Here is a 24,776-nt window from a genome sequence, read left to right as displayed (position 1 = left end):
GTATATGAGTAAGTGTTTACAAAATTAGTGCCAAAGTTAAAAATAACTCAGCAAATGGCACCTTTATAATAGAATGGATCCCTTTTTCATTTAATTTTTTTATGGTAGTAATACCACTGACTTCACTGAAAAAAAGATAATTCAACTCTAATAGCTTATTAGGACACAGGTTTTCAGTTCACTTTAAGAAAATATAAAAGACTGCAAAGTTCTGTCCTGCATTTGGTGCTATTCAGGCTTTTAATACTGTGCGTGATAGAATAATGTATTTATTTTTATGCAGGCAGTAGATGACACTAAACTGTAGATATCACAGCTGATCAGAGGGAAGCAATTCAAAACAGACACGTAAAACAGAGAAATTGTCTGATACCAAGACAGCATTAAGTTAGCTGAAGGCCAATACAAAGTACTATACTTAGAGAGGAAAAAGCAAATGCACAACACAGTGACTTTGTTTTAATATGTGGTTTACAGGCTACAGATTCTATCCATAATACTTTACTGCTGAGGGGCAGCATCATTCCAGGAGGTATTACATAGGGTGCCATATACATGGCACATGACATAAGTGTTCCACTTGTATACAACTAATAGTTCCCCCAGTTACACTCATAAAGTCTCAGCTGGAGCCCTCTGTTTAACACAGGAAATTAGACATCAGTAAAGATGTCTGTAAACTATATATGAACTGGCACAAGTCCAAGGGAGAGCAACTGCAGTAACTCCAGGTGCTAGAACATCAGAATTACGAGGACAGACTAAGCTAAATCCTTTTTATTTTATGATAGAAAATAAAAAAACAGCAGAAGTAGGAAAATGCATTATAATACTCCTTAAATTGATTACTTCTCATACACAGAGAGAAACAATAATTTTTCATGTATTTATTTTGCAGAAATAAAGATTTAGGTCAGCCTTGGGGGAAGTGGGAAGCAGTTTAGTGAGAACAAAAAACCTGCAATTGGTTGCATAAGGATGCTGCAGAAATCACTATTACTAAGCATTTAAAAACAGGTTAGCCAAACATTCCCCAGATAACTCATGTATATTTGATCCTAGAGCATTCAATTTACCTCTGAAGGTACCTTTGAGCTATACATCAGAAAAGTTTTACCCAGATTTTTTATTTCCATAAACAAATGAATGTGTTTTATAATTAGTAGAGCTTTTATATACACTTTTTTTGGTCTTAGCTGATGCTGAACACTGATCTAGTTCCTGTATTTCAATGTCACATAAAAAGTATAATAATTTCTAATTAATGATTGTGACATTATCCAGCTGTTCATATACACTTGAGATCCAAAGGATAAATGGAGTGCAAATTGCTGACTATTGAAACTGAAAATGTTCCTGAAATATTAAGGAACAAAGTATGACCCGTTTCACCACTAACATTTAGCAACAAGACCACACAAAGCAGATGACACAGGCGAAGCTGTCTCCTTGTATTCAATAAAGAAAAAGTGACAAAATAAAGCCAGTCAGTCTTGAAATGCATGATCCCTGAGTCTCAACTCCTGAACTGACCTCTATACCTTCAGTTTGACAAAAGGAATTCCACCAAAAACTACCTCTCTGTACCTGAAACACCCTCAATTACACAGACTTCATAAAAGAAAGATTTATTTTAACTCAAGGGGTCAATTTAGAAAGTATGAAATAATGCCTGTGCCTAGTAGCACATTATTTCCAAAGACTCTTTTTTCTTCAAAATTATAGCACTCTGTCCTAGCCAAGCCATTATAACAGCAATAAGTAATCTTTTGTTATTAAAAGCAAACCTAAAATATCATTCCTAACAGAATGTTGAGAGTATGTAATCAGGTTAAAACTAGAAAATAAAAAGAAACATTTCCTCTAATTTGAATTACTTATTGAAACACTATAACTTCAATTAGCTAATGATAGATGCTAAGCTAATTATCTATTTTGGTGGTTCTTTGTGCTGTGTTTTTTCTGCCAAGGTTTCTCTTCTACTTGAGAAAAAACACAGAATGGATCATTAATTAGGAAGATACTCAGTATTTAATTATACAATGTAATGTTTCAAGAAGTTTCATGCTTCATGTTCCTTATTGTACATTATTTTAGATATCACTTTTAACAGGATATTTTGTTACATGTATTACATGAACTCTACTGAGGCATCCCTGTGTTTCACCAACACCAAAAAAATCAAATCCCACAACACACTGTGAGTTCAGACACTAGCATGCCTCTTTCCACAGACATAGAACTAAAGTATAGAAAAGATAAGATAAAATAATGATTCTGAAGAGAATTATTTGCATCCCAAAAAGCAAGGATGCTGCTGTTAGTCACAACAAATGGATGAATAGTAGATTCTGTAACACTATCTGAACATGTGCTTACAACTGTTACAAATCCAGAACCAACAACTACAAGCTGGACAGCGAAAAATGAAGGCACGCTGATGTTGAATTGTAAAAAGTACAACTTAAGAACAAAATAGTTGCATTAACCATTTTCTTTTAATAAAACAAGCAGAAAACTAGAAAATCTGCCAATGTTTGACCCTTTAAATCAATAAAAACCTCTGCTACCTGACCAAAACAGTAACCTGCAAGAGTAATAGATTTTTATCTTTTGTTTTGGCCAGCTACTAGAATGCTTAATCATACATTTCTTTAGGTATGAGATGAGATTTTGGACAAATGATTGAATTACAGATTCCTGGGTTCAGCAACAGGTAACACCACAGACAGTATTTTACTCTCCAGACTGATGCATGTTATTCCTTTCCCTCCAGTTCCTCTCAAGTCTCTTTCCTTCTGGGCCCAGCTCGTGTGTCAGTCTCCCCATAAAGAGCTGCCTTAGAGCTAGCAAGCAGCTTCTGGCAAAAAATTCTTGATTTCAAGTAAGGCCTTCCCCATTCTCTGCAAGTACTCCTGTCTGTGCTCTTCCTATCCTATGTAGTGAATATATACACACATACCCACACCCTCCCACACGTACATGTCTGCACATAAACTCACACACATGCATAGAAGTTCAAGTGGTGTCATTAACAGGCTCAGATGTAAAAAGCCTGAGTTTCAGAGCTTGTGCAGAAAACACGTGATACCAATCAATCTGAAGTAAATCTTCTGCAAAGTAAGCTAATTCCTACTCTAGGATTTAAGCCTTTCTTTCTGGATTGCAATTTTTAACACCCCTACACAAAATGTCTAGCTTTAGTCCCAACATTGAAGACTGAAAAATCTTTTGAGTTTCAAACTGTTTCTGTCTCATTTCTATAGTTTCTCCGTTTATATTCAGCTTGGGCTATGTCTTCACATTTGTGGTACCTAGGGATGAGTGGTAAAGGCAGTAAGAGGCAAGACAAGTCTTCCTGTTCCATTGCCTAATTCAGCTTGATGCCATTCCAGAATAAAAGGAACAACAATAAAAACAAATGTGATAGCAGGGATACCAAGCTGAGCAAAATCAGTCATGTACCAACATCCCACAATTTAGAATAGTGTTCTGTAATGAAAAACTAGAATTGAATGAAAATGGTACCTCACTACAAATGAGCTTGGGACAACAGTTCTGCTAAAGTTCTGCTTTTGTGAACAGAAGATTTCAACCCAGTAAAATCTGAAGGGTTTCCACACACATGCCCAAAAGTTGGCCCTGACAAAGTATTACTAAGGTTCCTGCTATGTGCCAAGAGACGTCTTATTCAAGGTACATGAGGACTGTATCTTCTCAAAAACATTACTATATGAAAATTTTACCTCAATGAAGACATAATTTTCAGAAATATTTGGACTAGTTTCACTAGAGTGGTGAAAAATAATCATATGCCAAACATGGAAAATTTCAACTATGCATGGTCATCTGGGGAATTAGGAGCAATTAGGAAAATAGTCCCAGATTGGGAGTATTCGGCAACCTTATTTATACACAGCCTCTCTAAATATAGGCTTCTCTCCTAACAGAAAACTGGCTGTGATATTTCAGTTTTATTCTGAGCTCAATATTAATTTTAAAAAAACCCCAAAAAAGCTCACATAATCTAACAACACTCCTACAGACAATTTTTGTTATTAAAAACACAGTAGCAAGTACAGAAAAAAAACCTCACTCACATATCTCATTTGAAAAACTGAATATAAATGAGGCTAGCAGATAAATAATTACCTGAAAAACAAAATCCCCAAACAGTAGTGATAACAGAGTATATACAAATATACCTTGTCCTTGAGGAACTCCATAAAATTCAGCAGCTATCCTTGCTGCTTCCTTACGGTTTCCTTTCACAATGTAGAAATGACTAAGTATAGCAAGGCTGATCTTCACAAAAAGTTTAAAACAAAAAAGTGAAAGTATAGTAAAGTAGACATTGGATAACTGCTGTGCGAACGGGCGACTTTCTTCTATGACAGTCATTGCTGCAGCAAAATCTCTGTCAGTGTTTGGGTCAGGCTCTCAAATGTGTTGATAATATCATATGGCTCCAGCCATGCACTCCTGGGAACAACTGGTCCCGAGGAAAGAAAATATCAGCTGGTCATGATGCCTGCTGCTCAAAATATGACGATTATTTATACTGTACATAGTACTGAGTTCACTACCGCTCTTGCTAGCCCGGTGATATTCATGTGGGGCAGCAGGTTCCAAGGTCCTGGATTGTACTTGTTCCATTTAAAAGGTCTGTTGCATTCTAAATTCTGCATTTCTAATTCATTTATTTACACGTTTAAAATACATTTTCAAAAGTATTATTATAAGCCTCTGAAATTCATGTACTAAACCATGTAACTCAGTTAATCCGTTTTTGCTAATATATGTTCTCCTGCTGCTTAAGTACAATTAATCTTTTCTGATATTTCATTTTATGTCAGATTAATATTCTTTTCTTTAAAAACTAGAATAATATCTGTAAATAATTAAAGTACACATTAATAAATAAACAGAGATTTAATATATACCAGCTTTGACAGTCTTTCATTATTTTGCTTAGGCTGAATGAAAGTACTTAGTATACAAAGACTTTAGCAGTATATAAAAATAGAGTATTCAGAGCAGGTGATATGAATCAAATATTTGGATATTTTTATGCATAAGACCCGAAGGAGCTAAAATTTAATTAATTCAAATGAAATGGTAAAATTTCAACATAGAAAAATTTTAATAGTTATGATATGCATTTCATTGTGCTGCATCATATTATTTTAAACCTATGACATGGCAGGCTTTATTTGTTGGAAAGTTTTAAAGAGTGGAATCTAAATTCCTCCAATTTTTAAGAATTAATTTGCTTTTAGACCATAAAGCTATTACTCACAGTCATCAGCAGTCACTCACAAGTTGTTCCATTAGGGTGAGTAATTGCTCAGTAAATTGCTGAGTTGCAACATGATACAAACTGAGGAGCTGCATGACAGAACCAGATTTCTAAGTGAACTATAATCCTAAAGAATCATGGCAGCAGAAGAAAGGGTCCTGCTCTAAACTTTTATACTTCTTCTGAATTAAAAAACAGTGTCTTGAATTATAACTTAAAATGCTCTACCCAAAGTAATCCTAAACCTTCCTATTCTACCCTGGAGTCTCTTGTTTGGTGATTAGGAAAAAAAAACAAAAACATTTTAGAATGTTGGCAGCTGTCGTTCAGGATAAAAGGGTATGATCCAAATGTCACTGAATCCACAGATCACCCTGACTTCAATGAACAGAATAGCAGACATTAAGCACTATAATACAAAAGCATTTCTGAAAGGAAAGTGGAAACCATAAGGCACCTCTTATGATCTGACTCTCAGAGTAATTTATTGGAGTAAGAAGTTTATAATGTTTTCTGGAAACTAAATTCAAACAAGGCTATATAAATTAAGAAAAGCCAATGATAAATGGAAATGTTCTTGGAAATAAATATCAAGGTTTTTAAGAGACAGGAAGTGAATTGTGCTTATCTTGAGAGAAACAGGAATTAGGTATTTTTCTTTGAAAAAATTTAATCCATTTAAAAGTCAACCATAACCAGAAATGGCAATTAAAAACTAGTTTACACTGTAAACTATATAAGTTGGTAAAAAAAATGCAATTTTTTACTGAATTTCATTTATAGACATTTTCTCATCCAGCCAGAATAGGAACTGCTTTCCTCATACCATTCTTAGAAGCTGGAATGAGTACTTAAAATGCCAGATGAAAATCCCTTTTTATATTTGGCACATTGTTATCCGACACTGAATTGAGGTGTCATGTTTTCCACAAGTATAAAAGGCATTATGTTCTGAGCTACCACTGCCAGGTTCTGTTTCAATCATTAATAGAAATGGTAACACACATTTTCCTTAGTAACACGCCCAATATTGGAATTTCTTACTTCTTCCATATTTCTGCTAGTATTACTAAGCTTAACTTGACCAATCCACAGAATTCCCCAGACATCTTGTGGACCTGTTTCACAAGTTTACCAAGAAGAAAAGCCATAATTATGTTACAGAAAGCTTTTTCTTCCTTACAGTGTTTTACCTGACCCTTTTTCCCTTTTTTTATATTGTTCCATCTAGTACCTGCTTTCTCATCTGGACTTCTCCCACATTTTGTTAACAAACAAAATAATCATTCTTTGTAGAGGCAAAACTCCAAATAGCAATTACCATAAATAATGGCAGGAGTTGACAGTGCTCAGAATTCATCTTATCCTTACAATACTGTTTCTGCTACTTCCTATAACTGCAGTAGATAAATCAAAAAAATAAATTTCCCAACTGATAGATAGTTTTCTTCAAGTTAATATTTTCTGTTTAGGTTCAAAAAAATTAAATTAAAAGCTACAATAATAAGGCTAATATGCATTTCGTATCTTGTAAATGATGTTTCAAATAACCTCACGGATTTGTAAAGCTGATTTTAGGAACAAAATGAAAATTGAACAGGAAGTTTACTCCTGTATCAAAGCGTGCCTTGTGTCCTTTCAAAACTTTCCCTTATCAGTAATAAACTACATAAGGATGAAATACTACATGAAATCATGAGTTTTGAGAATTCCAGCTCACACATACTCATCATAAGCTGGCAAAATTAGTCTTATAATATTTCCTCTTTTTTTAGAGCTCTGTAACTCTTATGTGCCAGCTCAGCTGGAAACGCTCCCAACTGCACAGAACCAAGTCGATCCTAATCTAAGGGTTCTAAAGTGCTACAGAAATTACCATTATAGCTTGTTGGCAAAGCCATGCTATGAGGCAGCCAATCATGAAAACTGAGCAACTGCTTAGAAGTTAACGCCCACAGGGCATTTTGGGAGAACCAACAATGTGCATGCTGAGATCTGAACACGGAATAGCTGAGAGGAAGCCCATGCAGACTGGGAAAACCAGAAAAAGAAAGCCACAGCTGTTGTAATGGAAATCAGAAAATAGAAGTATAGGTAAACAAATGAAGGATCTGGTAGTCAACGTGATGACATTAAAGACTGTAAAAAAGTGGGATGTAAGTGTCCCACATTTTCTATTGCATGGCAATGTGAATTAACTGAAGTCAGATATCGCAGCACTTCAGAATAACGAGAGCTTCCAAATGGAAATGCACCATATGTAATAAATGCACAACACCATAATGATATCAAAACACTTGACAAGAGCAGTGGCTTAATATGGATATTTGCATTTCCCATGTAGTTTTGACTTTTGGGAAAGAAATTTCTTGGCCGTATTTCCTCACTAGTAAAATGGGGAGTATTCTGAAGACAACTTCATTGCTGTTAAAAAAATATTCAGATATCCTGGTAAAAAGAATAACTAACTAGATATTTAATAATTTGTATTTTAATACAAAATTCAGATTACAAACCTAAATAAAATGAAATCTTGACTGTTCATTTACTTAATGTCAACAAAAGAGACGGGCTGTAAAACTATTTTAACATTTAGAGTTTTACCATAGCACACAAGAAAATGGCAACAACCTACATTGCAGATTAACAATATTTGTATTTTTATTTTGTTTAAGAAGATAGTAATACTGTGCCAGACAACTATACCCTCACCTTGACAAACTAGCACATTTCCAGCAAATAAAAAAAGAACAAACGTAATGTTTCCTCTGGTATGCTTCCCCACTTCTGGCAATTAACTATTTTATTTTTAAAACCACGTAAGAAACTTCAAATGCTGGAATTTATGGTCTTAGAGTTCCCTTTTAATGTAGCTTGGTCAGCTATCATTTCTCAAGAACATAACCTGTATAATCAAGATAGAAATACTGCTTTTTATAATGACTATAAAGTGGTTCATTCCCAACTCCAGAGCTCAGAATAAGTAGCCTGGCCTTTAATGCTTTGCTGTGTAGCAGCCAAGTGCAGAAAGAAAGTATTTAGCAGTGGCACCTGTTTGTGCTAATTCAAAATGTCCAAAATCTAGTGTACAATTTACCCTCAACCAAACAAAGTAATTTTTGGGAAAACAAAACAAAATAAAAAACAAAACAAAACAAAAAAAAAACAGAAGGAAAAAAACCCAACAAAAAAAAAGACAAAAAAATCCCACAAAATTTATGCCCTATTCTCTATGATTAATTGCACAACCACATTCATAAACGACTTTATTCTGGCAATTTTTCATCTATGCTTTAGAAGACTGATGTGTTTTATTTTCAGTAAGTAAGATACACAGGAAAATGAACATAACTGAAAGAATATTTGGTCTTTGAAGGCATTTTTTTAGCACCAAAGATTATAAAACCCTTAGAAATATGATTGATTTGTACCACATCCTGTGTTGTTACGTTTGGAAATCACACTTCCTTCTAATTATATTTTTTAAAGTAATATATTTAAACTAAATGATAGAAAATGTAAAAGAGTAATTATATTCACAGCACAAATTCTATTACAGTTAGTCTTAACAGTTTTCTTCTGTATTTTGGAGATTCATATAAAACTCTGAAAGTCAAAATGTTTATTTTAAAAATGAGATAAACATGAAATACATGAAATACAGTACAAGGAACTATTTGCATGACACTTCACCAGCATGTCTTCCTCTACATGTAAGAGACAGCTAAATATACGCAAGAAGTTGATAGTCATCCTGGTTCTAAAACTTCTGTCCAGTAACAGGTATAACAGAAGATTTTAAGATAACAAGCAGAGAAACAGGAACTTTTAGGTACTTTGAAGAATTGATTATTTTATACGTTATAGGCAGCCTACCAGGAGAAATTTGTAAAGTAATGCCCTTGAAACAAAGATTTTAAAATAAAATACCAGTAAGAAGTCATGTTTTAGTACTGACTTTCTGATGTAAGCATAAAATGCTTCATGATGGACTCAAAAGAAGAGAAGCATGAGCTACTGAAAAGGAAACGTCTAACTCAGCATGAAAAATTCCCTGCTTAGTGACCAGCTGACTTGTATTTTAATGAGTGTATGAGATGCTAACCCTCAAAGTTTTACCTACTTATCTAAAGCTACTGAATGTTGTCATTTCCTCCTTAATCTATGTTCAGCATTTTTTCTACTATTTTACATTCAAAGCATTTGAACTGGAGAAATCTAGACTCAAAGGAACTATATTTCGTCATAATTCAAAATGTTACCTTATCATTGGATTGGAGAAAAAAAAGGCATACATACCATAAAACAATCTTCAAAAAGTCTTAAATGTTCTTCTCATTAATATCATTCTTAAGTTAAGGATATTATGCATTTATACTTAGGCACAGAAAATAAACCCAAAACAGTCATATTTACCTGAGAGTTACAAGAAATTCAGAAGCTGGAGTGACTGGAAACATCAGGCAGCTGCTGTGTCCTTTTCCAAACAGAAACTCAAGCCTAATAGTACAACCCAAATACTATTCTTCATAAAATATGAAGAGAAGAGGCAGCTGAAGTACAAACTGTTTGGGGGAAATGAAAAAACAAAAAATGAGAGAACACAAACTTTTTCATCCAGAAAAGAGGAAACCTGGTTTAGATCTGAACTGCTTTTTCACTGCATCCCATTGCTATCCTTAAGAATTCTAGAGAATTACTTGAGCATCATGACAAAGCCATTCTATCAGCACAAAAACCTGAGAGCTGTGCTGCCAATTAAGACAGATACAACACTGTAAACCACAGAAATGAAAGGCTCATATCTCCTTTTTACAGATTTCTTCCTGAACGCCATGTCTATCCAGGATCTACACAAACCATACAACATGAAGCTACAACTCACAACCAAAGTTATGTTTCATTCCGATTTCTTCAGTTCTCATAATCCCTGCTAATAGCCTGATAGCCCAACCAAAGACTCGAACCAAAAGTCTGTTTCAAAATGCAATGCAATGACATCTTTAGTGGCACAACAGGGAAAAATGAAAGTTTCTTAAAACCATTCTCTTCATAGTTGAGCTCTGGCTTTTGACACCCATTCTACTTAACAGTTGCATATTTAGATACCATTTGCCTTCTCTAATAATGAAGCACAGCAGTTCCTTTAAAAGAGCTTTAATGCACAAAAATTTATAAAGATTTTGTTACACATATACTTTCTGTCTACATTTTGGTGTAGCACATCATTTCCATAGTTCTTGAACTGCTCTAGGAAGTTCAAATTTATGCCTTTGGGTGGTATGGTGGCACTTTTTTCATACAATGTACTAAAATCATTGGTCTGACACAGTTTAGGCTCTATACAAACAAAATTATTTGAGTACATTAAAAGATTGTTTATTCTACCAATTCTTAATGAGTTCAAAATTGTTTCATTGAGGTGTTTTGCCTTTTCTAGTAGTTGAAAATACTACTCCTATCTTAGAAAATAGTCTAGCATACAGACTTGTATGTCTGGATTTCCAGAGAATGGAATTACTGGTCAGGGATTAAATATCAATCAGTATCTCTGCACATAACAGACATTCTCCATATAACATGTATTTAAAAGCATCAAAAGTAACTCAGCTACTTAAGTGATTATGAAATTCTAGTTTTCTTTCTCAGTTCTTGAAAAAACTAAAAAAGGTTATGTTAAATCTGTACCCCTTTGTTATGCACCACTAGATAGCTGCTTCTCGCAATGGGGATAGATTCCCCTTCAGCTACAAGTCTGGTATCAGCCAATTCTGCTGTCACATTATCACATGAACATGCTTGTTCTGCTTAACCAGTCCATCTAATCACTGACAGCAAAGTTCTGCCCAGAAGGGAAGTAGGCATGACCAACAAGCTTACAAGCAAATTCAATCTGAGTTTTGCTGGAAACATAGTAAGTTTATTTACAGTATTTGTTGCAGTCCTCTTTGGATATCTAACATAACTCAACTATTAAGAGTATTAAAGAAGATTCCAAAATAAGTCATGTGTGTACTTAGAGGCATTACTAAACTCAGAAACGTGTCAGACCTCAGGCACACACAGCCTGCTGACAGATGAACTCTAGCAAATCTTGCCCCCCAGAAGCTTAAAAAGTTACCACCTCCAGCTGCCCATTCCATTCCTCAGCTAAAGGTTCCTGCCCCTCTCTCTCCCTTGCTGAAAATCAACAGGAAGGAATGTGCGTATTGGTACACTCCTCAGTGCAAAATCTGGCAATTTCAACTGTTGATAAGTTAAAACCAACCTGTTGGATTTTACGTTGAAAATAACATTCACACCCATCCCCTATAACCCATTCTGCAACAAGGCAAATGACCCCCTGGAAAAAGTCGTAGCAAACTATGAGGGGAGAGCAATGTCGAAAAGCACATACTGGCTGCCCCTTTGTAAGGCTACTTAGGCAGAATTTTTGATGGCCTTATGTACTGATACAGGTGTATCAGTGAATCTTGGGAAGAATCTCCTAATTTCGCACCTCTTTCCCTTTGTATGCTTCCTTTCTTGGGTCCAAGTGATTTCTTTCATTGCTAACCATGTCTACAGAACTCTGTAAACTAACTAAACCTCTTCCAATTGTGGTACCACAGAACCAATGCTTTTGGTATTTCAACTAGCTTGACAAGCTAACTGCTCTTTCTGTAGTAGGCAGTGCAACCACCTTATTAACCTAAATTCGTGTAACTAAACCTACTATTTTTGCAGTTTTTAATAGTTAATCTTTTCTTCTACTAACAGCAAAAATGTCACAGGTTCTTATTAAATAAATGCCTCTAAATAAAAACAATATTTGAGCTATGACTCTTTCATCATCAATTTGAATTCCTTTTAAAATTGTTAATTTTATTCTACATTACAGGCTGTCTTTAAATTTTTCTTTAGCTGTTTAACTTTTTTCTTCAAAAAATAATTTTTGTTTCTCAAAACAGTGAAGTCATCCATTTACTTTTATTCCCCCTTTCTTCAAACTTTGTCGGGTTTTCTTCTTGACTAAGTAGAAGTGGTCAGGTGGTTTAATTTTTCTTCTTTCCATGTAAAGCATATTTTGGTACCTAAGAATGTTTTTAATAAAAGGAAATTACACAGTCAATAGTAGGGATGAGAGTTTAAAGTTTATTCTGTAAGCTTATGTCATTATATGCTGACTCCCATGGCTAGTGCTCATAACAGAAAGGCTTTTTCCATCCACTAAAATTGGTATCAGCTAAATGATATCACCATGACAGAGCTAGTAAAATATCTTTTTCTTCAAGCTGAGGCACGACAAGGGTCTGCTTGGTGCTTTTAGAAGAGACATAAAAATACCTTGTGATGAATACGTGCAACTGGCTGAGTGAATAAGGTTAAAACCCAGCTGAGGTGGAGCAGTAGCACTCAGGCTTCTAGCCCAGAATGGAAAGCACAGTGAAGTGAGAAAGGTTAAGCTAAATCAGAAACGTTTGAATGAATTCACCTAACCTGGCTTTATAGGCCATGAAATGGGCAAACCTCACAGAAGCCAACAATTAATTTATGTTAGGCTCCAAAATATACTGACTTTGGAGCCAAGAATATTTGGTTCTCTTTGTGATGCAGCTTTTATTTTGCCATATATTATGCCACTAAATGAGACAATGTTGTATAATATCAACTTAATTCTGAAATCAGAAATTAAAAATTCCCTGAGATTTTCTTTCTAAAGGATTCACAATAATACTACAAAGACAAGCAAAAATTTCTTCTTGCTTATCTTCTTCTGCATACGGTGTAGATCCAAAGTTTAAAAAATGGAGGTGAGGAGAACATTAGAATCAAATGCAGTCCAAAAAGCCTCTTCTCTTAGTCACAGCCTTTCCACACCAGCTGTAAAAATGAGCCATCTAGAAGAGGTGTTAACTGAAAGGCGGCTGTTGCAAGAGACAGCTGATCATGGCCACATTTATTTTAATCTTTATCTTCCTACCCAGAGCTGCCTAAGAGGCTGTGTGCTACTACGGTGTCTTAAAGAATCAACTTTTCAACAATTAATAAAGGACAAATAGAAGAATTCATGGTAAAAAAAATCAGGAAGTACATACATGTCCCTAGATAAAAAAAGAAACAAAAAAAAACAGGTCCTCATCTATCCAGGTGCCAAAGATGCCACAGGCACCTAAACTTTCACCTGAAAAATTAGTGGGAAAATTAAGCCCCAAGAAGGCTAAAGGTGCTGGGCTGAAGTTTACACCTCCCTTTCACTTCAAAGTCACAACATACACCTCAAAGCTTCCATCTGTGTGTTCCATGTTAGAACCAATATGACTTCAGTGGGAAAACAAAGAACTCATAGCAATCTCTGCTGATGGTCAATGTCAACACTTGCTATTTTGTTTACAGATGATGAAAGGAATCGCTGGGTAACTTGAAGATTAGAGTAGAAACACATCAACCAAAGAAAGCAAGCTACTCTCTCTCAAAAGACTACTAATCAGCAGCTGCTGACAAGGATCAATCCTGTTGAAGTGCCGGCACTATAAAAAAAAAGAACACATGTTTAATAGATCAAAGAGTGCACAAAAACTCACTTTCAAAGTCAGATAATTTTAGGGTGAGGACTGGAGAAGGATGGCAAATTCTACATTTCAGACCTCCTGCCAATCTTATCTCTGCATTTTTTTCAATGAATTTGTAATGAAAAATATGACATTTCTTGAAGTAATAGCCAGACTGAACACTGACATGCCTTGTGCTCTGCTGGTCTGGGCTTAAGGATGCTGCTTGGGTGTAATGAATACCATTCCACTGCATCTCGGAAATGGTCTCCCAAACATTTCAGCTTCCCCAAGGTCCTTTAAATTTGTTTCCATAATTATACTATTTGCTCAATTCCCAGTAACACAACTTATTTAGCTGTCAGCGACTTTTGACATTAATATTATGTCACTATTCTTCACGAAATATCAGATTTTATATCTTTCAAAGAACAATCTAGAACTTATGAGCAAACAGCTATTGTGAATAATTATCTCCCTTTCTTCTAACACAACTGCCTTATTTCAAGATATTTTCATATTTTGATTTTGCAAGATTTCAGTCATTAAAAAGATATATGTTTCTTTATTCTGAAACAGTAATAGATCAGCCCCTGAATAAATTATACCATCTGTCTTCCCCTGTTTACTGTGCTTTTATGTGACATTCATTTAAGGTTTCTACTAAAATAAAACCAAACCTCCACAAGCAATAGCCATATTTATTTAATGTCTTAAAGACACATGAATTTGGCAAAGCCTTTTGATTTTGGTCTTTTGCTGGTGCCTAACTACTGCTTTGAAAATTTCAGTACTTAATTACTGTAAGTTCTGCCCAAGAACCATTTTTTTATTAAATAGTTGTTTAGTATTTAGAAAAACTCTAAATAGCAACTACACGAACTAAAAGCAAGAACAAAGGCGACTAAGCCTTTTTTTTTTTTGTAGATATGAGAAAAAACAGTGTTCACATTTGAACTATCCTTTTGAAAGCAGCAGACATAACTTCTGAAATTATTTGGTTCCTCAGCTTACAGTAAAAGTTCCATTAGTGCTTCTAAGTCTTCAACTATTTTGGGGAAAAGTACCCACTTTTCAGTAAAAATAATCCTAGGTTTCAGTAACAAGTTCCAGACCATAAACATGACAATAATTAATATTTGGAATAGCATAATATAATAACAACCCAACAAAAATCTTTACACAAGAAACTCTGTGCTGCTGAAACTCTTATGAAATAGCAGAAAGGCCAAGAATTAGGAAATGCAAACTAGAAAACAGCCTACCCTCTTTGGGTCTGTGACTGATTTCAACGTAGCAAATGCACAGGCACACAGAAACCAACTGCACAGTGGAACACAGGTTCCCAAAGGAATGTCCCCAGCATCACATCCTACAGGCTAAACAGACATGTGCTGCAGGTACTCAGTCTGGGGGCAAATAAAAACCTCATTATGATCCTTCTCCTTTTCCATTTCCTACCTTTATCTGCAAAGACTTTTCTTCCCTGACTCATAGACCTGGCTCTTGGCTACAGGGAGGAAAGGAAAGAGTACCATCATTACAGAACACAGAATGGCCTGACAGTCCCCATCTTCTCCTCCCTATTCCTTCAGTCACCATGAGGCTTTCCACCCTTTCAGATTCCTGCAGCTGAGCTCCTGCTCCTACTCCCAGTATTTGCAGCACTGGAATCTTAGAGCTGGGAAGAGAAAATTAAACATAACTGAATCACTGCTGACATCTGTTGGCAGCTCTGACAAATCCCTGTTAATCGAGCCTGGTATAGTAAACGCAGATGAATACAGCGGTTGGGAACACCAAAAAAGATCGGCCCCAAAGCATTGTAAAAGCTCTCAGTCCCCTGGGTTCTCACATGGATAATGCTGCAGGACCGGTGTGGAAAAACGCCAAACACTTGTTTTTGAAAATTTTAAAAGTTTATTAGTAATAAAACAGTTATTAAAATAGTAATAAAATTAGAGTAGTAAAAATTTGGACAATGAGGATTAGGACACTACAAGACAATAAAAAGCAGAGAATTATGGATGTCCGGATGTTTCTGGGCAATAAGCTACCAAAAACATGCCTTGTGAACAAAGGAATAACCCTTAAAAGCAATAGCCTGTTGCATATTCATAAATTCATACATGATTCATAAACTCCTTGCAAATTAAGAACTTTTCTGGTTTGTGTCAACTTCTTCCCCTTAATCCTAGTGGTTCCATAAAGATGGAGAGAAGGTAGAAGAATGCTTGCCTTTTCTGATAAGGAGGCAGTAACTTTAGATTTCCTGTTGTTGTCATCTCTGTGCAAAGACTTTCTTGATCATCTTATCCCTTTCTTGAGCTAGTAAAAAATATCACACATCACACAGTTTCTATTTTAACATTATTTAATTATTATTAATTATTATTAATAAAACTCTATTTAACACGCTGCTTAAAAAGGATTAATACAGTATTACAAAATAACCCTCCATAATACATAAACTATTAGTGAAGAGCCAGTCATAAAACATGCATTTTTCACAACCGGGAAGCAGGAATGGGCACCAAAGAGGGGCCCCAGGAGGAGTTAGGAATCACCTCACTACATAAACTGATCTTTGCTGGTACCTATTTAAATTGAAATTACAACCAAATTGGTGGGGTAAGGTGAAAGGGTGAGCCAACGGTGTAAGATCGCCACACCAAAGAAAAAGATACCAGGAACAAGCCCAGCTGTTAAAGAAAATTTCTAGGCAAGGAGGTTAACATAATGAGCACGTGTGTACCAAAGTGGAAATGAAGAGGAACCTCCTATGGGAAACAAGGGAGGAAACGGCAAATAACACCAGTGAAATCAAGACACAGACACCAAGTGAAAATACAAGCCTCCGCCTAAACCTTAATTGCGGTTTACTATACGAATGCAAAAATCCAGCAGAATGCCGAATCCCCAGCGCGCGGTGAGGCAGCGCCCTGCCCGGCCGCCACGCCGCACCCGCCCGGCGCCAGCCCCGCCCCGCGTCTGGCGGAACAGGGAAGGGCGGGGAGGGGGCGTGGCCTCGCGCGAGCCCGCCCACACGGACCGAGGCCACGCCCCTCGCGGCGGTCGCGCGCGCGCCCCCCCCGCCCGCTTCCTGCCGCGCCCGCCCCGCCCGAGCAGCGGCCGCAGCCCCGGCCGGGCCCAGCGGGGAGATGAACACGGTGCTGTCCCGGGCCAACTCGCTCTTCGCCTTCTCGCTGAGCGTGATGGCGGCGCTCACCTTTGGCTGCTTCATCACCACCGCCTTCAAGGAGCGCAGTGTGCCCGTCCGCATCGCCGTCTCCCGGGTCACGCTGTGAGTGCGGCGGGGAGAGGGGAGGGAATGGCGGGGCCGGGCTGCAGCCGCTGCCCGCTGGGGCGGTGCGGGGTGCGGGGCCCGGGCGGCTGAGGGGCCGCTGAGGGGCCGCCGGCGGCGGGCGGGCTCCGCGCGGCGCTCGGGCCCGGCCTCCTGCGCTGCGGGCGGGCCAATGCCGGAGCCCCACGACGGCGCGGCCGGGCGGGGGCCGGGGCGGCGCTCCCGGCGGAGTCGAGCTGCTGCTGCCCGCAGCTGTGCGGAGACAGGGACATACGGGAACGAGGAGTTTATCCTATGAACATCCATGCGGCCGTAGTACATTTTCCTTTTAATTAGTAGTTCTCTTTGGTTTCTCCATTGATAACCTAGCATACTTTCTGTCCTATGGCCGCAAAGTGGGATGGCTTCCTCTCTGCGAAATGCTCCAGGTGTAGGACGCAATACCACATCAAAACGTATTGCCTACACAGATAAAATGGGCTGATGCAAACTTGTGCTGGGGGGACCTTTTTTCCCCAGTTTTGGTGTTGATTCGGGGTGGGGTTTTTTCTCTGAAAGGAGACTTCCTCACAGAGAACTTCCACATGTGTGGTGTGGAGCGCGGTAGTTTCACAAGCATTTGAGCAGCTGTTACAGCCACCTGTGAGTGGAGGTCTTTGCTCCCGTTTCTGCCACGTGGTTCTTTACCAGAGCTCCACAGGAGAATCTGGCTCGTAGGACACTGCACTGAACTGCTTTACCTCAGCTCATGTTTTTTTTTTGTTCGGTTAGTTTTGGCTCAGATTAGCGAGCTAAAGCAGCACACTTTTGGAAGTGTTTAGTGCCAGGTTGGATGGAGCTCTGCACAACTTGATCTAGTGAAAGGTGTCCCTGACCATGTCATGGAGGTTGGAACTTGATCTTTAAGGTCCCTTCCAATCCAGGCCATTCTGTGATTTGGTGATGATTCTGTGGAGTTTTGGAACCACCCCAAAGTAAGTGGCACCAGTGGATGCCTAATAGCAGGACTTGAAAGGAGACATGTATGCAAATAAAGGGAGTGCCATCACCTTTCAGACTGGTTCAATACCACACGAAAAAAAAAACAGAACGTGTATTCATGCTACACTGAGGATTGCAAAAGCATAAACTTGGCATAAAAGCAAGTCTTTGAGTATTATGGTGAGCTCAGCATATACAGGGCAGCATACTAATGCCTGATTTGGGTGAAATCTGTATTGCCAGTCCCTTCTGTGATGCACAGATCTGGTGTTATTGGGAGATGCTATACCTAATCTGCTTCTCTGGAATGTCTGAGAAGTTCTGGAGACCCCAAGCTTAAGGCCTGCTACTCCCTCTGACTGATAATGGTAAAAAGGTGAAGTCAAGTGCTTGTTAAGGTTTACTACTTAAAAATAAAATACTTTATGCAAAGAGATGGAAATTCATACCAAAGCTTAAATTGTGAAAATTTTGTGGTGTTTTTCTTGACCACTATTTCCAAAAGTGTTTTCTGCACTTGTAAACTTTTCTTTTTTGAGATTGCTATACTTGGTTTTAATGAAATAATGTTTTAATTGAATAATTTCCGAATAAGTATATGGAATAAATATAACTATGAAATTCATAGTTCATTAAAAAATTTGTTCAATGAGCTGTTAAGGTTCATAATTGATGGCCAAGCTAATTGCTTATGGTATTCCTCTTTGTAGATAGTAACTTTGGTAAATTGATAAGCTTTATGAATACATATGGAAATGTCTGCTGTATGTCTGTTATTTTCCAGTTGCTCTTTCTGTTGTGGTTTAGTGTGGCAACGCGAGATACTGTTCCAAATGTAGGTTTATAAGAAAGCCTTCTAAAATTATACAATTTTCCAGAATGTAGAGGCAAATAACTATTTTCTTCATGCTGTTATTTAAATACATCACAGGACTAAATCTTGAAATTTGTGTGAACTAGGCATGTAAACTGTTGCATTGGAATAGTTGGAGCACAAGAGGCTTTGTTTTTTCAAGGACAGTTGAGGAATAATATTGAACATCGTTGCCAGCAGACTGCTATGCTGATGGTGTCCCAACCAATTTTACATATATGGGGATGCTAAAACTTATTTTACTAAAATGAAATATAGTCCAGTTTAGATACAGATTTTTGTTAACAGGAAAAAGTCAATAGGCTACTTAAATGTCTTAGACATTGTGGTGGCAAGGCCTGACACTTAAAATCGGGGCACCGTAATTTCTGGAAGGTAGGTATTAGTTTGTAATGTTGATTATGTTTTAGCCAGAAGTATATAAAGCAAATAAGGAAAATATGTAATAAGAACCATAATTTATGTAGTGTGTAAGATACAAATAATGAAAACACAAATAATGTGTTGTGTTTTGTTTTCTCTTAGAAAAAATGTAGAAGATTTCACTGGACCTAGAGAAAGAAGTGATCTGGGATTCGTCACATTTGATATTACGGCGGATATCCTTAATGGAAAAAATGGTTTGCAAACGTTTTGGTATAAGAACACTTTGATGCTATTTTTGTTACTTTATAGTCTTCAGATATTCAGGACTTGGGGAAAACTAGCTATTTGTCTTAAAATAAAAATTTAAAGCAGCTAAAAATAGTATTTTGCATAGCTATGGCAGTGAAATAGAACTTAACCCAGCTGTTTGGACTCTAGTAGATTACAAGTTGTTTAATGCCCGTTTTTAAAATCAGTCTCTATTGTGAAGTGCACTGTATCTAATAATGAGGAGTGCAGTTTAACATCTAGACATTACTACTTCTAAGCAAAGTTTGTGTCAGTGGTTTGAGGAGTGAATTAATGGTAGGGTTTATATAGCATTCTGTTTTGAATGTCATACCTAATCTAAGGAACTGCACCTTTCAGACTCACTTTCTTGTGAGGCTTTCAGAGTCCTGACTATATAAGAGTTGCATAGAAGTACCTGTCAGTTTCTAAAAATAAAAAAAGCATTGTAATCCTTTATTTGCTTAGATGTTAAACACTCTAACCTTTAGTATTGACTAGTATGAAATTCTTTGGGAAGCATACAAAAGATGAATCACATTGGTTCCTGGCGCCTTTCTCAGTTGCTGTTGCAGTTTTGCATTTTTTCTTTTGTATTTCTTTGCTTCCCTGCTAGTCTGGATTTGGGCTCTTGAAAGAGTTTTTCTGCAGAAGTCAATACCAAATAATAGGTGGCATGTTCAGATGATTACACTAAACCATGTTTTGCAGCTGGTCTGAGAATCCTGGGATTTTTCCCTGTCGGCTGGTTTTTATCACTGTTAGGCAAGACACTGATCACTTCTGTGTCTTGGTTTCACTCTTTTGAAGAACTGTGTTGTGTGAGCAGACCACACAAAATACGACTCTTGATACAAATGTTAGATAAACAGCTAATCAGATTTTTGCAAGTCTGTCTGCATGGGAATAAGAGGATTTTTTTTAATCAACTGGCAGCAGGAGAAGTAAGCTCTTAAGTCTGAGTTTTACTTCTGAAATGCTTATACATATTAAAATCGGAGACTGAAATTATAAAGTAGATGCATAGACTTGTACACATTATATATAGAGAGAAGCAGAGCAAGGCAGGACAGGACCTCTAAAAGAAATGTTCTTACACAAGGATTAGTCTGCAATATGTGGGCATAAAGATTCCACATTTGAATGACTTGTACTAGTAACAGCCTTTTTTTGGTTTTGTTTGTTTTTTTAATGATTCCGACAATCTCTCATGCCTTTTATAAATAAAGCGTGCAATATTTAGAGCTGCAAAAGTCTGGTAGGGTTTTATGTTCAAAATTTGTGAAGTCATACAGGTATGTGGACTGTCCTGACTACCAGAAAGAAGTTTTTAGTCCTAGGAGAAGTTAAGTAAAATGATAGAAAAAGAAACTAGGCAAAGGAAAGGGAAGCATACAGTTTTCACAAACTCCTTTAAGTTTCTTTAATTAATTGCTAACTTTTGCAAGTGGTAAGAAATCCTATTAAGGAGAGCTTCAGAATCTTGTTTGATATTTTGACCCAGATGACAAAAAATGTTCAAGTAAAATTTTTCTACCTATTCTTGCAGTGACAGCAGTTAAATATTTACGTTGTTCCTTTCTTGCTCTTGGAATTAGTAGCTTAAAAATATATTTGTCTTGGGATGAGTGGAAGAAGAAAAAATTGATTTTGAGGCTGGTTAGGGAATTATTCTTTGAGATAATGCCAAATAGAATACAAAAGAGGACTAGGAAATAAAAGATTACAGCTAATCTCTATTGTGAGAATAGAATTAAAAAGTCTTTTCCTTAGCAGTCACACGTTACTGTTAAATAAACAGACAACTGTTTAGAATCCCAGCATTATTATACTGTCTCAAATGGCAGTCACCAGTTCTTTACTGTTGATCAAAAATTTGAGCAGAGTTTTGTTCAAGTCTAATCAGCTTTTGTTGTTTTCAGCAGGGAATCAAATTTGCTAATTTTTTGAGTCCCTTCCAATATGGAATACTTCCCATATAGGCTCTTTGAATTTCCTACACTTTACCAATTTTGTATTTATATATTGTTTAAAATTATTGCATTTGGATACAAAGGTTCTCTTACAGTATGAAAAATTGCCTTGAGGATACTTAGGGAAAAATTCTGTTCAGATTTTTTTGTTAAAGGTTTTATTATAGATTGTCTAGCAGAGAATTCTGGTTGCTAGTTTACAGTGTCAAACAAAGAACTCTTAAATTATTGGAGGAGAAATAGCTGCTAGATTTCATAAATAGTAAAAATAAATACCTACCAGAAAATTTTTCACTTTATTATGATTAAAATATGTGTTCAAGCTGCTGGCAGTGCTCTGATTTATGAGTAAGATGAGGTATGTCAAAAGGTAAGAGCTCACTGTAATGATTGTAGACCGCTTAGATCTAGTAAAAATAAAACAAGGTTATATAAGTACAGTATGGTATTTTTCTTAACTTTCATACATCTGCAGAGTATATTTGATTGGAATGTTAAACAATTGTTTCTATATTTGTCTGCAGAATATTCAACGAAAAACAATGTAAGTATTAAAAAGAGGTTTGAAGCAATTACCCATTTTTAGTACTGCGGCTATTTTTAAACATTCTGTAGTTCTGCTGAGAAGAGTTAAGGCCACCAGCATTTCCTACTAGCCTGTGCTGGTTTTACTGGCCTTCATGATTGTTTTCTTGACAGTTAAACTGTAGGCTGGGAAGTTCACCTGCATAAAACCTAACTTGATATATGCCCGATATAAGTGGGAGAAAAATAACATGCTTTGTGTTCCAGTATACTTACAATAGTATACTGTAAATGAGTTTTTTCACCTTTTCTATCCATTTTCCTTTTTTTTCTAAATTTCTGTAGTTGACTGCTGTTAGAAACAGAGAGTGGCTTCTGGGCTGGCCTGATGTGGTGTGTGTTTTGTTCATAGATCACAGTTGACCCTACCAGTTACTGTAGCCCCATAATTCATTTACATTACCTTGTCATACTTCTCAAATAAGTTGCCTTGCTCCTTTAAATTGGTTGCTACTGAACCTTCCCTTTGGGATAGCTGAAAAACCTTTTTACTGATCTGATAAAAGCTATATGGAACAGCCTTTAAAAAAATTAATGCAACACCATGCTGCCATGGTACCACTGAATTCTAGTTAAAGCTTCTGTGGTCACATTGCAAGGATATGGTGAAAGCTTTGGGGTTTTCTTAACTTGCTGTACAAAACTGGTCTTTCTTTTTTAACTTGCTTTCTTTTTAAGTACTTTAGTTATATTAAACAAGATGGTGGATATTGTGTTTGCACTAGAATAGTTTTTAGAGTTGCAGTGTTTTTATTGTATTGTTCCATATTTTAGATTTTTCTTCCACATAAATCAACACTTCTTACAAATACTGAGCAGTATTTTTCTAAATTGTTCTATAAATTGCTAAGACTGTTTAGCATCTACTTAAAAGAACTTTACGCTTTAAAGTGTAAATTCCAGTAACGTAAGAACTTGGGATCTCACTCTTTCAACTGTTAATTTTTTGGGGGGTTATGCTTGCAATTCAAGTAGAGATTTCCACTAAAGTTGGAAAAATGGTAAGGACGTAAGCAGAGTCATGATAACTCAGTTTATTTGACACAAAGTCTAAATACTGCTTTAAAACTACTACTACCTTTGCAGTTCAAAAGGAAACACCTTTATGCTTTGTAATTCTTCTAAAGCATATGACTTTTTGTTTTTAAATGTCTTTCTTGTGTTTTAAGGTGTTCCTTGTTGTTTCCATTTATTCTGTGCCACAGTTCACTTTGTAGTAGTGTTACATTACCCCATTATGAAGCATTATTTTGTTAAATTAGGTATGTATTGCAAGCATGTACTTCAGGGGTTTTAGATGAATAGTGCAATGAAGGCCCAGTGTCTGAATGTGATCTGGTAAGGTACCTTGCTGACTTAATTACAATTGTGATTTTAGGCCCTAAATCAGGTGGTCCTCTGGGACAAGATCATGTTGAGAGGAGATAACCCAAGGCTGTCCTTAAAAGACATGAAGTCAAAGTACTTTTTCTTTGATGATGGAAATGGTCTCAAGTAAGTAAATATTTGTTTCATTACTGGTATTTATGGTATCTTGATTTACTTACATTCTTTGCATTTAATACGTTCATTGGTGTGGTAAGGTGTTCTGTCAGATACTCTGTTAGAAGATGGCCTTGGGATAAGATATATGTATTCTGTAGACTGGAAGTTGCACTGCTATTATGAGCAACATGTCTCTGGGTTTCTGCCTTCAGCCTGTGTAAAATTGGTTCTTTGATGCACTCAACTCCAAAGGAGTCAAGTAAACAAAACGTAGGCAGTAACTACCTAAAATTAAACAGCTTTTTGTTTCTGGACCAGATAAACAATCTGTAACCTAATGTATTTAATACTAGTAACTGTTAATTAAATCGCTTGCGTATTTGTGCTGATAGTCTTTGTTGCTTTTGCAGGGGAAACAGGAATATCACCTTGACTCTCTCCTGGAATGTTGTACCAAATGCTGGCATTCTACCTCTTGTAACAGGATCAGGACATGTGTCTGTACCTTTCCCAGATAACTATGAAACAACAAAAAGTTATTAAATTATAATGCTGAATCATAAGCAAAATATTTTTATACTTGTATATTGTGGATACATTTTATGGCAGTTTCTTCTTGCATCCCGTGCAACTTTTCACTGAATGGAACTTAATTTCCTCAGGATAGTAGCACAGGAAAAGGAAATGAAAATTCAGGGGTTTTTTTGGTTTTTTTTTTTAAGTAAAACATTGAAGCTGAAACTTGAGGGAAAGGTAAATTGCAGAGTAATGGTTTTGAGGGAGAAACTGAGGATTTTTTTTCCTGGCCATTTAAGTATAGATCTCCTTTTCTTTTAAATAAATATTTTTAAACCAGAAGATAGTCTTCCTGTGTTTGGACTTTCTAAGTACTGTGACATTTATTTTGTGTAGAACTCAAATATACCTTCTGGAGTTGGTTTCTGGAAGTGTGAAGGAAACAGCTGTTCCATTTTAGGGCATTTTTTTTAATCCATGTGCAGTATGTTACAGTAGGCTAAGCTTGGTCCTTTCTAGGACTGCCAGCAGCTACTTGGAAAACTGATAGTTCATTATCTGTCAGTCAGCCTCA

The 24,776-nt window shown here is 36.6% G+C and overlaps 2 protein-coding genes across 4 annotated transcripts in view; one reads left to right on the top strand and one right to left on the bottom strand.

Moving 5' to 3' along the window:
- ASB5 (ankyrin repeat and SOCS box containing 5) overlaps nt 1–17,201 on the bottom strand; it is a 41,004-nt gene extending 23,803 nt beyond the window's left edge. The window contains exons 1-2 of one of the 3 annotated variants that reach the window (XM_041715819.2): nt 17,060–17,201; nt 9,716–9,864 (exon numbers count right to left, since the gene is read on the bottom strand). In XM_041715819.2, coding sequence (XP_041571753.1) covers nt 9,716–9,759 — 44 coding nt within the window. In that variant the 5' untranslated portion in view covers nt 9,760–9,864; nt 17,060–17,201. Of the gene's footprint in view, nt 1–4,205; nt 4,428–9,715; nt 9,865–17,059 lie in introns of those variants that run through there. The other 2 variants (XM_072928365.1, XM_030271318.4) reach the window with 2 other exon arrangements.
- On the top strand, nt 16,883–24,544 carry SPCS3 (signal peptidase complex subunit 3). The gene is made up of 5 exons (XM_072928366.1): nt 16,883–17,134; nt 19,515–19,590; nt 22,086–22,160; nt 23,580–23,695; nt 24,097–24,544. Exons 1-5 carry the CDS (start codon nt 16,992–16,994, stop codon nt 24,227–24,229), a joined length of 543 nt encoding a protein of 180 aa, XP_072784467.1. The 5' UTR covers nt 16,883–16,991; the 3' UTR covers nt 24,230–24,544.
- The last annotated feature ends 232 nt before the right edge of the window (nt 24,545–24,776 follow it).

The sequence above is a fragment of the Taeniopygia guttata genome, chromosome 4 (assembly GCF_048771995.1).
Source record: "Taeniopygia guttata chromosome 4, bTaeGut7.mat, whole genome shotgun sequence".
Taxonomy (NCBI): Eukaryota; Metazoa; Chordata; class Aves; order Passeriformes; family Estrildidae; genus Taeniopygia; species Taeniopygia guttata.
This window is presented reverse-complemented; position numbering and strand designations above follow the sequence as displayed.